The 15,670-nt window shown below is 32.0% G+C and overlaps 1 protein-coding gene across 1 annotated transcript in view; it reads right to left on the bottom strand.

Annotated features, from left to right (window-relative positions):
- Positions 1 to 6,201: 6,201 nt before the first annotated feature.
- Positions 6,202 to 15,670, bottom strand: part of LOC127702095 (paraplegin-like) — a 54,120-nt gene continuing 44,651 nt past the window's right edge. Inside the window, exon 19 of the mRNA XM_052206112.1 lies at positions 6,202 to 6,581. Coding sequence (XP_052062072.1) covers positions 6,468 to 6,581 — 114 coding nt within the window. The 3' untranslated portion in view covers positions 6,202 to 6,467. The remainder of the gene's footprint in view (positions 6,582 to 15,670) is intronic.

Here is a 15,670-nt window from a genome sequence, read left to right as displayed (position 1 = left end):
CAGAAACTCTTCAATGTTTTGAACGTTCTCCGGGAGGACGCAACTGATTATAAGTTCACAGGAAATCATTTTAGTAAATAGTTAATGATAAAAATCAAAGAAAAAAGAATTATAAAATAATGTTCTTATCTGCCTCTTAAAATAGCCAACGATAAGGACATCAGCTTTTATGAGCTTTGTGTTTACTTAGTTTCAAATGTTACTACTGGCTGTATGTGTCACGTATACGAACACACCAATTCACCGTTTATTTAATACACTAATCTATTTATGTCATTAGGTGTTATTCTAGCCGACAGTCCTGTACGTAAGAGGCTCGTGCACTGTTTTTTGGTCCTCCCTAATTCGAATTCAGGATATCCATACATCATTGAGGACCTCTTAAAATATTTCAAGATCTCAATAATTTCATTTAAGAATGTCTGTATACATTCTTAAATCAAATTGTGGAGTGCCTTAAATATTTCTGGATATCATGATATCGAATTATGGAGGTCCTGAACTATTCCTTGAATACAATAAGTTTGACTAAATGTGCGTCTCATAATTGTCGAGCCTGCGACTTTTGTCGCAAAAGCGAGACATAGCGATCCTACATTCCGTCGTCGTCGTTGGCGGTGATGGCGGCGGCGGCCACAAAAATTCACTCTGTGGTTAATTTTTTGAAATTTTAATAACTTTCTTAAACTATCCTGGATTTCTACCAAACTTGGACAGAAGCTTGTTTATGATCATAAGATAGTATCTAGAAGTAAATTTTGCAAAAAAAATCCTGTTTATCCGTATTTTACTTATAAATGGACTTAGTTTTTCTGCCAGTTAACATTACATTCACTCTGTGGCATCCAAAAATATTCACTCTGTGGTTAAAGTTTTTGAAATTTTAATATCTTTCTTTAACTATCCTGGATTTGAACCAAACTGGGACAGAAGCTTGTTTGTGATCAAAAGCTAGTATCTAGATGGAAATTTTGTAAAAATTTATTCCCTGTTTTTCAGTATATCACTTATAAATGGACTTAGTTTTTCTTCCAGTTAACATTACATACAGTCTGCAGTTAAAGTTTTTAAAACATTTATTAGATTCATAAACCATCCTGGATTTTTTCCAAACTTAGACAGAAGCTTCTTACAATCAAAAGAACAGCAAAAGTAGGCGAAACACTGGGTTCCGCGGAATCCTTACGAATTTTTTGTATATAAATTCCTTTTTTTGTTTTTTTTCCATGTGTCTTTGTTGTTTTGCTTTTTGGGATCACAATACCATGAATAAGGAATGTAGGCTAAACATTTCGTTTGTGTAGCGATAGCAGGACTTCAGTACATAATGGACGCTTCCACGCATAAGATAAGACAGCGAAACGTTTACCTTTTATTACCACAACATACACTGATACCAACTTTTCAGATAATCGAGGGATCAAAGAAAAAATGGAATAAACACTTAAGAATTTATCTGGGAACAGCAGAGCCAGGAGAGGAGGGCCATTAAACAGGAGTTCATTATTCGATCATAAAGACAATTTCCGTTGCCTGTGCTCTTCATAGCTATAAATTATTGGTTGTGTCCACGAGTAGATATTCGGGTAATAAAAATTAAAGAAAAATTCGTAAGTGGTTCCGCGAAACCCTGTGTCTCGCCTGTGATTGCTGCTGTCAGTGTAAAAGTGTAATGTTGACCTAAAAAGTTAGTCCATTTATCAGTAGAATACAGAATTAGAAAAATAATCAAACTTTTCTTTAGATGCTATTCTTGGTCCTGAAGATAAGCGTCAGTCTAAGATCCATAACAATCCATGAAGGTTTACAAATTGGTTATGTAAAATATATTCAATCCCAGACTGTCTGTAAATGTTAACTGTAAACAACGAAAGCCATCTAACAGAAAAAATACTGAAAATGAAAAAAATATATTTTCAAAAGTTTGCTACAGACATTATCTCTTAATCATTAAAAAGCTTCTCCCAAAGTTTCATAAAAATTGTATGGTGGTTTGACAAAGTAATTGATGTGTAACAAACTTTAACACCAGACTGTATCTACTTGTTAATAGTAAAAAACGAAAAAATAACTGGAGGCTCTAAAGAACCTGTGTCGCTAACCTTGGTCTATGTGCATATTTGACAAAGGACACGCTCCAACATTGTAGACAAGAATAGAATTCATGACAAAAAATCTCTGTTTTGTTGATCTTGTATTACTGATCATTTAGTCTGTTTAATTTCTCTCTATCTTCTTTAGTTTTTGCTCAAAACACCAAAGAGGGTAAAACAAATCCTCATTTAAGGGCATTCACTCCAGGCCTATAAGGAGTCGTCGGACGATTTCCTCCAAATTGTCTAAATTGTAGATCTTGTCTTGTTGATCATTTTTGCTTACTTAAGTTTCTATCTATCTATTATAATTTTTAAGATACAAGGCAAAAACGCAAACAATTGGTAAAAATCGTCATCAAAGGGCAATAACTCTAATAAGGAGTCAACTGACGATTTCGACCAAGTTAAACTTATTTGTAGAACTTGTCTTGTTGATCATTTTTGCGATTTAAAGTTTCTCTCTATCTGTTATAGTTTTCAAGATAATAGGCAAAATGAAAAAAAAAATGATAAAATTTGTAATCTGAGGGCAATAACTCCTATAAGAAGTCGTCTGACAGTTTTGACGTATATAGACAATTGGTAGAGCTCAACATTCTGAACATTTTTGACAATGTCAGAATTTCTCTGTTTATAACAGTTTTCAAAATAATAGACAAAACTTGAATTTTACCCCTATGTACTATTTTTAGCCATGTTGGCCATCTTGGTTGGCAAGCGGGGTCATCAGACACATTTTTGAAACTAGATACCCCAATGATGATTGTGGCTAAGTTTGGTTAAATTTGGCCCAGTAGTTTCAGAGCAGAAGATTTTTGAAAAAGTTAACGATTATGGACGACGACGACGGACGCCAAGTCATGAGAAAAGCTCACTTGGTTATTCGGGCCAGGTGAGCTAAAAATAAATATTTTCAAACATTCGCTCTTAATACTGTATGTTGGTCATAAACAAGCTTCTGTCCAAATGTCATAAAATCCCATGAAGGTTTGACAAAGTTATTGGTGATGACTGAAAAACTTTAACCTCAGAAAATTCGGTATGTTAACTGTAAAAAAGAATAAATTCCTTTATCAGTTTAATACGGGAAAAAAATTGTTCTGGATTCTGTCGTTTGGACATAAACAAGCTTCTGTCTAAATTTCAAAAATTCCATGACGCTATGTCTCGCTTTCGTGATATAAATGTCTCAGGGTCGACAAAAATCACCCGAGACTTTATTTGCAAGACCATTCGGTCTAAAAATAACGTTAAATATACCTACAGATGTTAATTCCGATGCAAATATTTGTTGTTCAATGTCAATTTCCTTGTTAGTTAAAGTTATATTAGTTTGAATTCTTCCATGATCATGCATGCAGAATGTATAATTAGTCTTTAGTTCCATATCATTGCCATGATTAAAATTTGCCACACCCCAATTTTTTTTAACTTTCAAGTACATTATTTAATTATCTTGATATTTGCCTTTATTTGACTACAATATAAGGCAGCCACAGGCCTATAAAATCAGGAAGCTAATACAGCAGTATACGCATAAATTAGGGTTGTACCAATCCATATGGGGATAGACCGAAATGTGCTATCCTTGCTGATGAATATGATTAGCTGTATATATAGAAACAATACCTTAGTCGAATTTTAAATCTTATAACGACAACTTGCAATGAAAATTGAAAAAGCAATACATTGTATAATTATAGATACAGTACCGGAAGCTCCGACCAAGTATGGGATGGAATCTATCAATAGATTTATGCAACACCATACATCAAAGGAACACTTGAAAAGGATAGTTAATATCATCAGAATGAAATCTACTTAATAGATCGGTATAAGAAGAAGACACTGAAATATCCTGAAATACAAGAAAATCCATCCCTATGCCTCATTAAATATGACAATTTATAGGGAACAACTCAGTTAGTGTGAACATAGGAGAAATAAAGATCTTACTAGTAACACAAACATATAATCCACAGACAGTTAGGTCAAGACATGATAAGAAGATATCCCCATTGTTTACATTGTGTAAAGCAGCAGTTGAAGATCAAGAACACTTTATACTAGCATATACTAGTCATAAACATACACGTAAAAGGTATCTCCAGAAAATAAAGTAATACCTAGACAACTTAATGTATGGCTCTATCAGAACTTGGTTGACTGTGACATGCTTATACAAATTGTGATGGACTGTACACATAAATGCATTAACTATGGATTCCATATGAAACAATAACACTAAATGGAACTGGAAAGCCTTACACGGCTCTTCTGCTACGACATGAATACCAGTAGAATGAAACAGATGGCAGGGTATGGATTAGGGCTAAGCATTACACATATTGCATATTTAGAAACATTCAACCTCCTAAAAAACAAAGTCGGTTTGCTTGAGTAGTAATATAATAGTATATATAGAACATACCTCTATTTAGTGTTTATAACGCTTTTTATGTTCTGCATAATGCTTTAATGTCCCCTTTAATAGTTTGCATATTCTAAGCAAACTGCTTGTGCACGCTGTTATCCATTTTTATCCATAACGTATAGTCGAAAAAAAAAATTATTTTATACATCTTTGAAATAGTTAGACATTGGAATTATTTAAATAACATATGTAATTGTTTTGGGTTACAAATTATAAATAACTTCAAGTCTTAATTAAATCACAAGTTTCCATCTATTTATATCTTAAGATCTTCAAGAAAAATGATATTTTAATAGTACCAAGAGACCAATCTTTGACCCAGAAGCGTCGATATGAAATGTAAGTGCATCAAAAAGGCATTTAGTGTTTCAGGAGGATTAATTTCACGGGAAAAAATAAGCAGATGTCTGTGAAAATTAGTTAAAGCTAGTAAAATCTTTATAAATAGACGCATATAAAAATAATATTTACAAAAGTTACTTTATAAGTAATATTTAAAATAGTCTCATTTTCTACATAACTTGTATAGGCAATTTTGAAAAAGTAAAATCACAAAAATACTGAACTCCGAGGAAAATTCAATCGGAAAGTCCCTAATCACATGGCAAAATCAAATGACAAAACATATCAAACGAATGGACAACAACTGTCATATTCCTGACTTGGTACAGGCATTTTCAAATGTAGAAAATGGTGGATTGAACCTGGTTTTATAGCGCTAAACCTCTCTTGAAAGTTACTTGTTAAAGAAATGCTCCTAACTGTTTATAGAGATTCTCTCTCATTTTATGTGACCATGTATTGAAATAAGGTTACTATCCCAAATGTAATATTTAATTTAGCACCAAGAAAACAATTTTCTGCACAATTACTGTTAGTTTTAGAAACTATGAACTTTACCTTTGAGGTTTGGACCTTAAAATCGTAAGCTTAGGGAAGATGAATCCATTAGATTTATAAGTTTACAAAAAAGGCTCGCTGAAAATTCAGATGTACACTCTTTTTTTGTTTTATTTGTGGCAAACAAAAAAACACATATTGACTTCTTAGACTAGAGGCTCAGAGTAATTGTATTCTCACTATGACCAAAAATCATGAAATCTGGCAAATGTAGTTCCTTGAAGTGAATGCTAAATAAGAAAAAACATGATCTTTGTCATTGGAGCCTGTGTGTAAAACAGTTTCATCTACCTCAAACTTCATATCAATGTAATTCAGCAATTATAGATTTATACATTTGTCAAACAATAATGCATATCATTTGGTAACATTCTACATAGTTTAAAATAGTTTCCTCTCTTCCTCTTGTAAAATAGGTAGGATACACCTAAGTCAGGAGCCTGTAATTCAGTGGTTGTCATTTGTTTCTATATCATATATGTCTTTCGTTCATTATTTTGTACATAAATCAGGCCATTAGTTTTCTTGTTTGAATTGTTTTACACTTTTCATTTCGGAGCCTTTTATAGCTGACTATGCGGAATGAGTTTTGCTCATTGTTGAAGGCCATATGGTGACCTATAGTTGTTTCAAACTTATATGTAATTTGGTCTCATGCGGAGGCCACATCTACTTATTTTTATAGGATACACCTATAATGTTTTGGTATACCTAACTAAGATTCCAAACTGAATATCAATTAAAGGTGATTCCACCAATAAATGAGACCCATTATTCACATTGTGATATATTTATTTCAATAGGCAACAAAACGTCTTCACTCAATTGAATGAATGATGTTTAAGCAAGTTACATGACAACTAAGTCACACTAATCCGTATTCCAAATTCATCTTTACACCAGAAGAAGATTGTATTACCATGACAACTAGTTAACTCCTAATCTTTGTGTTTATGATTCATCTATGACATAAAGTTTTATATTTCCGAAGAATCTTTCATTGGTTTATTATTGTAAATGTCAGCAGAAACAGCTAATTATAATGTATTAACAAGTTCTATTTTATTCTTCTCTCCATATGGAGGAGGTCCTATAAGGTCTTTAATATTATCATATGTTATAGCTTCATTCTTAAATAGTTCTTCAGCCATCTGCAAAAATAAAAAGAGAATCGTAAACTCCTAGTTTCAATTAGGTTTTTGAACTTTTTTCCCCTCTAAATTACTCATGTTACTGTTTTGAATTCAAAGTGAGTAATCTAGAGCTTGAACTTGTGTTTAGACATCTGTCTAAAGTTGATTCGCATACTGTGGATTGGTCATTACTTGTGGGATACCAATTTTCATGGACTTCTTGGGAAAATATGACCAATGAATTTAAATGTTGTTTTTCTTTTTGTGTCGTTAGGTTGCCGTCACACATCTTTTTTTATTCAAATATTAAACAATTTCAACACTGCAGCATTTTTTAACCTTTTGACTAATGTGAAATTATATATTTGTTCATTCAGTCAAAGCAGTGTTTTGATCTTTTGGTAGTTAAATTTTAACAGAAAGCAACAAGACTCTGACACTAAAATTATTAATGCACCTTGCTGTTCAAATATAATTGTTTAAAGTAATCATGATCAGTAGTTCTAATTAAGTGAGAATAAAATGCTATGTTGGGCACAGCTTTGTACGACCGCAGAGGTGAAACCCTGAACAGTTGGGGCAAGATGGACACAACATTAAAGCTTAATACAGCTCTGAAAAATTTGAAATTGGACATTTACCTATTATGGTTCAACATCCAAAATCTAAATACATGGTTAGCATGGTTAGATTCAGCATATCAAAGAACCCCAAGATTTCAATTTTTGTTGAAATCACACGAAATTTAATTTTGGACCCTATGGATCTCAATATGGACAAATTCAAAAACGGGGCCCAAAATTCAAAATCTAAATAAAGAGTTAGATTCAGCATATTACAGAACCCTAAGAATTCAAGACTTTGAATTAAAACCCCATTGAAATTGGTCAAGAAATTAGCAGTCTATACAAAGTATTAGAAAAGTATTGATTTTGGTCCTTTTTCCCTAAACTGTTTAGGCCATATTTTGTGCTCGACTAGTAAAGTCGGGCACAGATTTTTTTCTCGACTAGACTCGACATTATCTTGACAGTAATTAACTGTACTTAACTGTACTCGACTTTGGTCTCGACCTTACTTAATAAGTCTGATTCAGTACTTGAAAATCTTGGTGTAGTCTGAAATGGTCTCGACCAAGGGTCGACCTGTCTCGACCAGTCTCGACTCAGTCTTGACCAGTCTCAACCTGTCTCAACTAGTTTTGACCTTCAAATTTAGTCTTGACTGGTCTGAATCAGCCAATCTAACTAAATTAAATATTGATCTTACAAAATTCAAGGTTATTTGGTAATTTGGTTCATTGCAGTGAAATAAAAGAATTTAATTAATAGGTAAAAAAAAAGCAAGATTTTTCAGTTTTGATTAAATTCAGATAGTCATCTTTAATAGTTTCTATAACTTTTTCAAATCAAATTGGATTTTCATAAATCTATACAGCTATCTCAGTTATATATTGATCTTACTGAATCCCAGGTCGTTATGTAGTTTGGTGTATTGCTGTCAAATTTAAGGATTTAATTAATCTAGGTCAAAAAAGGTAGAATTTGCAGTTCGGACTAAATTCAGATAGTCCTCTTTCATTATTTCTATAACTTTTTCAAATCAACTTGGATTTTCATAAAACTCTACAGCTGTCTCAATTATATATTGATCTTACAGAAAACCAGGTTGTTTGGTAGTTTGATTTATTGCTGTCAAATTTGAGGATTTCATTAATAGATAAAAAAAGCAAGAATTTTCAGTCAGATTGAATTCAGATAGTCAACTTGAAATTTGTTAATTACTTTTTCAAATAAAATTGGATTTTTATAAATCTATACAGCTATCTCAGTTATATATTGATCTTACTGAATACCAGGTCGTTATGTAGTTTGGTGTATTGCTGTCAAATTTAAGGATTTAAATAATCTAGGTCAAAAAAGGTAGAATTTGCAGTTCGGACTAAATTCAGATAGTCATCTTTAAATTTTTTTATAACTTTTTCAAATCAACTTGGATTTTCATCAAACTATACAGCTATTTCAATTATATATTGATCTTATAGAATGCCAGGTTGTTTGGTACTTTGGTTTATTGCTGTCAAATTTAAGGATTTAATTGATAGGTTATTAAATAAGCTAAAATTTTCAGTTCAGACTGAATTCAGATAGTCACCTTTAAATTTGTTTATTACATTTTCAAATTAACTTGGATTTTCATAAAACTATACAGCTATCTCAATTGTATATTGATCTTACTGAATCCCAGGTTGTTATGTTGTTTGGCATATTGCTGTCAAATTTAAGGATTTAATTAATCAAGGTAAAAAAAGCTAGAATTTATAGTTCGGGTTAAATTCAGATAGTCATCTTTAAATTTTTTTATAACTATTTCAAAGCAACTTGGATTTTCATCAAAATCTACAGCTATCTCCATTACCCGGTATATATTTATCTTACAAAATACCAGGTTATTTGGTAATTTGGTTTATTGCTGTCAAATTTAAATATTTAAATTATAGGTATCTATCTGAATAAAGTCAAATCTGAAAATTTTAGCCTTTTTTTCCTATTAACTAAGTTCTTAATTTTGACAGCAATACGCCAACATACAAAACAACCAGGCATTCTGTAAGATCAATATATAATAAAGATAATCTGAAAAGTTTGATAAAAATCCAAGCTGATTTGAAAAAGTTTTATAAAATTTTAAAAATGACACCTTTGTTTTGTTAAAACAAGAATTTAATATATCATGATAATAGAACTTAAAAAGATGACTATCTGAATTTAGTCCGGACTGAAAATCATAGCTTTTTTTACCTTGATTAATTAAATCCTTAAATTTGACAGCAATATGGCAAACAACAACCTCGGATTCAGTAAGATCAATATACAACTGAGATAGCTGTATAGTTTTATGAAAATTTAAGTTAATTTGAAATAAATGTGGAATGTGTCCATGGGACACAAATATTGCCCCCGCTTGCATATCATATAAAGTTATAAAGGGACATAACCGAAGAACGGTTAATGTGACCCTACCCAAATTTGAACTTGATCTGAGTTTTGTGGTAATAAGTATTCATAAAATGTGGTTGAGTCAAACTTCAGTTAGAGAATGGAAACGAAAAATTCAGCAACTTTTCCATTTGTAAAGGGGCATAACTCTAGAATGGTTAAAGTGACACCACCATAATTCAAACTTGATCTGTATTTTGTGGTAATAAGCATTGTGTATAAGTTTCATAGCATTTGGTTGAGGCAAACTAAAGTTAGAGAATGGGAACGAAAAATTCAGCATTTTTTCCATTTGTAAAGGGGCATAACTCTAGAACGGTTAAAGTGACACCCCCAAAATTCAAACTTGATCTGTGTTTTGTGGTAATAAGCATTGTGTATAAGTTTCATAACATTTTGTGGAGGCAAACAAAAGTTAGAGAACGGAAACCAAATTTGGGACGTACGGACGGACGGACGTACAGACGGACAAGGGTAAAACTTAATGCCCCCTCTGCGACAGCAGGAACATAAAAACAATAAACAAATTTAAAGGTGACTCTCTGAATTCAGTCTGAACTGAAAATTCTAGCTTATCTAATTACCTTTCAATTAAATCCTTAAATTTGACAACAATAAACCAAAGTACCAAACAACCTGGCATTCTATAAGATCAAGATATAATTGAGATAGCTGTATAGTTTGATGAAAATCCAAGTTGATTTGAAAAAGTTATAAAAAAATTTAAAGATGACTATCTGAATTTAGTCCGAACTGCAAATTCTACCTTTTTTGACCTAGATTAATTTAATTCTTACATTTGACAGCAATACACCAAACTACGTAAGGACCTGGGATTCAGTAAGATCAATATATAACTGAGATAGCTGTATAGTTTGATGAAAATCCAAGTTAATTTGAAAAAGTTATAGAAATAATTAAAGATGACTATATGAATTTAATCAATACTGAAAATTCTTGCTTTTTTTTTACCTATTAATAATTTAATTCTTTTATTTCACAGCAATGAACCAAACTACCAAAAAACCTGGAATTTAGTAAGATCAATATTTAATTTGGATATTGTAAGATCAATATTTAATTTTGTTAGATGGGCTGATTCAGACCAGTCAAGACTTAATTTGAAGGTCAAGAGTTGTCGAGACTTGTCGAGACTGGTCAAGACTGGTCGAGACTGAGTCGAGACTGGTCGAGACAGGTCGAGCCTTGGTCGAGACCATTTCAGACTACACCAAGATTATCAAGTACTGAATCAGACTTATTAAGTAAAGTCGATACCAAAGTCGAGTACAGTTAAAGGAGACATGACACGATTTTCAGTTTTGTTTCAAAATGTTTATTTATACACAACTTTCCCCAAAAATACATCGATAGCAATATAAGTGTCAAATATTTGGTAAAATATGTATTTTAAGGCAACCATTTATGGACCTGTCAAATATGCATATTTCCATCCCAGAAGTCACTCAGAACGAGACTACTACGTCACTGGTTACTTTCATTCATATTGACATATGGGTATAGCGCAAATTTAGTTTCGATTATTATCCAACAAAACGCATGACAGTGTTAAACAATGATTATGTGTGATGCCGATGGATTCAGCAATATAATTAAAAAGAATAATGACATGATATTTTCTGTTTTTCCAATTACACGCTGACTTAGAATTGGTGTAAACATGGGACTTTTTAACAAGGATTTGTATAGTAAGACAATACACATCCTTATTTTTAACAACCCCAAACTACACTTCTTTCCGCCCACTTTCATAAGGAATCCAGAGTTGGGGTCTCGGGTGCCATGCCATGAGTTCATCATAGGTCACAGTTGTGGGTACAGGTGATTGAATTTCGCAATTTCAGGTCTCGTTTGAAGTTGTAAGCTTCAGGTGTCACGCCGCATGACATAGTTACTACGCAATATTACTTCATAAGCTCTTTGTGTACATCCTTGATGTTGGTTTTGCCGAGGGCGCAGGTGAGATTGGAATATATTATTGTTACAGTAATACAGGTACAACTACCTGATGTTTAATGAATACCTGAAGTACGACCATACAATACCCTATGCACCACCAATTAAATACCCTAACCAGTGTTGATAACTAAGAGACAACCTGTATATAGATCTTATTTTTATTGCTTGTTAGATTATGCAGATATAAAAAGGTTTATTACAGATGCATTTTTTAATTGACTTCTTCTTGAGATTGAAAAGTAATATTCTGTATGCTTGCAAGTCTAATATTCATAAGAAATTGTTAGGCATAATGCTCGATAAATTAAAAGAATAGATACACAATACTGGTTTAAAAGCTTGGATGCACGGCAATTTTTGAATTAAAAATCCATACAAGTACATGAAATCTAATTACTTTTAAACTATATTGGACTATCAAAAAAGCTTTGAGCTTGTCACTCTCATTAATTTACCGACCACAACCACACACACATATATTATTTTTATAAAAAGCATAAAAAGCAAATAAGGAAATGATACGAGAATGTGAATCATAAGTCTTTTACATTCATGTATTGAACATCGAATATTATAATTATTGACAACTATCTAGTTGGTAAAGGATCAGATGATGAAAAACATTTCTTTTTTAAAATGGAAACTTAATTATAAATGAAGAAAGTGTCATTTGAACCAATTATTTGGTATAACCGTACGGCCTCCACAATGAGAAAACCCAATACTGTATATTCGGCTATAAAAGGTCTCAACATGAAAAATGTGAAACAATTTAAACGAGAAAACTAACAACGTTATTTATAACAAAATAATTTACATGCTCCTGATTTAAGACAGGCACATACAGAATGTGGCGGGGGTAAATGTTTGTGATCGCCTACACCCCCCTTCCTTATCCCCCAACGTGTGACAGTGGTATTTCAGCAGTACATAAGAACTACAAAAACCAGTCTAACTCAAAAGATCGGTACAAAGTACAGAAACCAGTGGCAGTCTAACGTAAAAACAAGAACAACATGTTCTCCAAGACTGAAGTATGTTACATGTTTACGTTTTCATGCTCAGTCCGATTGAAAATTAAACATTTTTTTAAATGACCCCTTTTTTAAATAATGTTTTCAAAAAGAACATTATAAGTTGTGAATATATTCCTGGAGCATTTTGATGGTGGCAATAAACAAATTAATTGCTAAATGATATTTGGGAGAGAGGGGTGGAAATATGTGTATTTGAATTTACTTTGTGAAATTCCTTAAATTTGAAGTTAGATTTATAAGGGTCTGGATGGAATTGCATACTTTAGAAGTGTTGTATTGCTATATTTATTATTTTAACATAAGATATTTTTTCTTTAAAATGTATGGTTTTAAAAGGTAAATAACATAACACGTGACTAAATCACGCTACAGGTGCCTTCTTACCTTTCACCTGGTCAAGTATGCTATAGATGTCAAAATTTAATTACTAAAACAACAGCCTCCAATAAATGTTTACATAAAACGGGGGAAAGTAAAAAAATTGTTAATTGAATAATTTTCCTAATGCAGAAATAATGTGATGTATGGTTTCCAACCAAAAAAATTATAAACATAACTTTTGGTAAAAATTTATACCTATTAAAAGTCCCTATGTACCAAAAAAAAATAAAAAATAAAAAAATAAAAAACGTACTCTTTGCGAGCGCCTAATTTGACTTTTACTATCGCTTTTTTTCTTTCTGCTTCTGGCGCACACATAATTATAACGTTACGGTAACAGAGAGAAATAAAATCTTCCCTTTTTCCCCGTAAAAATTCTTTCCCTCAAGATATGGTCATAATCTCAATTCAAATTTCCAATGGAGTTTGCAACCATAATTACCCATTTAAATTTACCATAGTGCTAACTTAATCTATTTTATAATAGAATTTAAAATATGGTGACAAATCTTTCATATGGATTTTTTGGTTAAAAAAAAAAAGATGCAACATTTGCAGATATTTTTACTGGTCTTCTTTAAAAATATGCATTTCTTTAAACATAATTTAAAAGCAGTGTAAGGGAAGTAATCAAAACGTTGTATTTGGATAACCTATCTTACACTGTTTTAAATTGTCTTAATTGTTCATTAACCATTACTTTATACATAATTTAAAAGCAGTGTAAGGGAGGTAATTCAAATGATGTATTTGATTTATCTCCCTTACACTGCTTTAAATTATGTTTTGTACTAAAGTATTTGTCCATTAACCAGGACAACATTGTTTTCCCCCCTTTTTTGCCTCTAATTCCTAAACGGTTTGAGCCATATCCTCCCTTTGTGGTATGGAAACTTGTGGTATAATTTCAGAGAGATCCATACACCGTTCCACAAGTTATTGTCTGGAAACTAGAAAATGCTTATTTTTGGCCCCTTTTTGGCCCCTATTTCCTTAACTGTTGGTACCATAACCCCCAAAATCAATCCCAACCTTCCTTTTGTGGTATTTAACCTTATGGTAAAATTTCATAGAGATCCATTCAATTAAACTAAAGTTATAGTGCGAAAACCAATGTGTGTTCGGACGACGATGACGACGACAACGACCCAAACGTCATACCAATCGACCGCAAAAAATTTTTGCGGTTGTATAAAAAGAACAATTTGATCATCAATAATTAGAAATTTATATTTTCAATCATAATTAAAAGTATTTTTATTTAAATAAAGAAAATGCAGAAAGTGGTTTATTAAATTTATGCATCAGACAAAACCATATGTATGGTAACAATCCGATCAGTATTGTCTGAAAAATCGTCCTTGTTGGATTTTTCGCATGAAGAATTAATGTCTTTTTCTTGGTTATTTTCCACACAAAATGGCTCAAGTTGATAAGGTCAATTGTCTTTATATATTTTGTAGTTTGTAAGTTATGAGGAGAAGTGCTGTCAATACCGTCCACAGTGTAATTGTGCAGAAAGTGATCGACATTGTCCAGTTTGAGACATTTTCCCAGCTTGTAACCAGTGACGTAAGCACGATCACATGATCATTATCTAAATTAAAAATCATTCATTATGACAAGCGCTGGATTTTTTGACATAAAAAATGCCAATTAATCAGGTTTTGACCAGCAAAATTGTACAAAACATGTTTTAAGACTAATATTTATTGATTTAATAAAAAAAAAAAAATAAAAAAAATCGTGTCATGTCTCCTTTAAGTACAGTTAAGTACTGTCGAGATAATGTCGAGTCTAGTCGAGTAAAATTTGTGTTCGACTTTACTGGTCGAGCACAAAGTATGGTCTTTTCATACTCTGAGCAGTTTGTAGTGTTACTAGCTAGGTAATTTTTGTTTTTAAAAATTATCAAATTACTCAATAGTTATTTTAAATTTCAAAAGAAGTATGGACTAAACGTAGTTTTTACGAATTTTCTTCTTTGAGAAGAGTATAGAGACAAAAGGTTACTTTAAAAATAATGACAAAAATATTAAGTTATTTTATACATCTTTGAAATAATTAGTAATTGGAACTATTATATATCATTGAGATGGGAGCCATCTCTGTGGGCCCCGCTGTGAATAATGTGTGGTAAAAAATTTGTATCTTTATCATTGGACATGGGGTTGTCAAATGAAACCAAAGTTTTTGACCTGGACCTTTGACCTAGGAAGTTGTACATAAATTATGACACACCCTCTGGTGTTGGTTCATATACATATCAAGTATAAACTTTGAAATCATAACGGTTCTCAAGATATAGAGCAGACACGATCTTTACCATAGCACATGGGGTTGTCAACTAAAACCAAAGTTTTTGACCTTGACCTTTGACCTAGGAAGTTGTACATACATTATGACACACCCTCTGGTGTTGGTTAATATACATATCAAGTATAAACTTTGAAATCATAACGATTCTCAAGATATAGAGCGGACACGATCTTTACCATAGGACATGGGGTTGTCAACTAAAACCAAAGTTTTTGACCTTAACCTTTGACCTAGGAAGTTGAACATACATTATGACACACTCTCTGGTGTTGGTTAATATACATGTCAAGAATAAACTTTGAAATCATAACGGTTCTCTAGATATAGAGCATACACGATTCGTTACGAACGGATGGATGGACAGACGGACGGACAGACAGACGGACGGACA

Source organism: Mytilus californianus, unplaced genomic scaffold (assembly GCF_021869535.1).
Source record: "Mytilus californianus isolate M0D057914Y unplaced genomic scaffold, xbMytCali1.0.p SCAF_5, whole genome shotgun sequence".
NCBI classification, from domain to species: domain Eukaryota; kingdom Metazoa; phylum Mollusca; class Bivalvia; order Mytilida; family Mytilidae; genus Mytilus; species Mytilus californianus.
The sequence above is the reverse complement of the archived record's forward strand: the minus strand, read 5'-3'. Positions and strand labels throughout refer to the sequence as shown.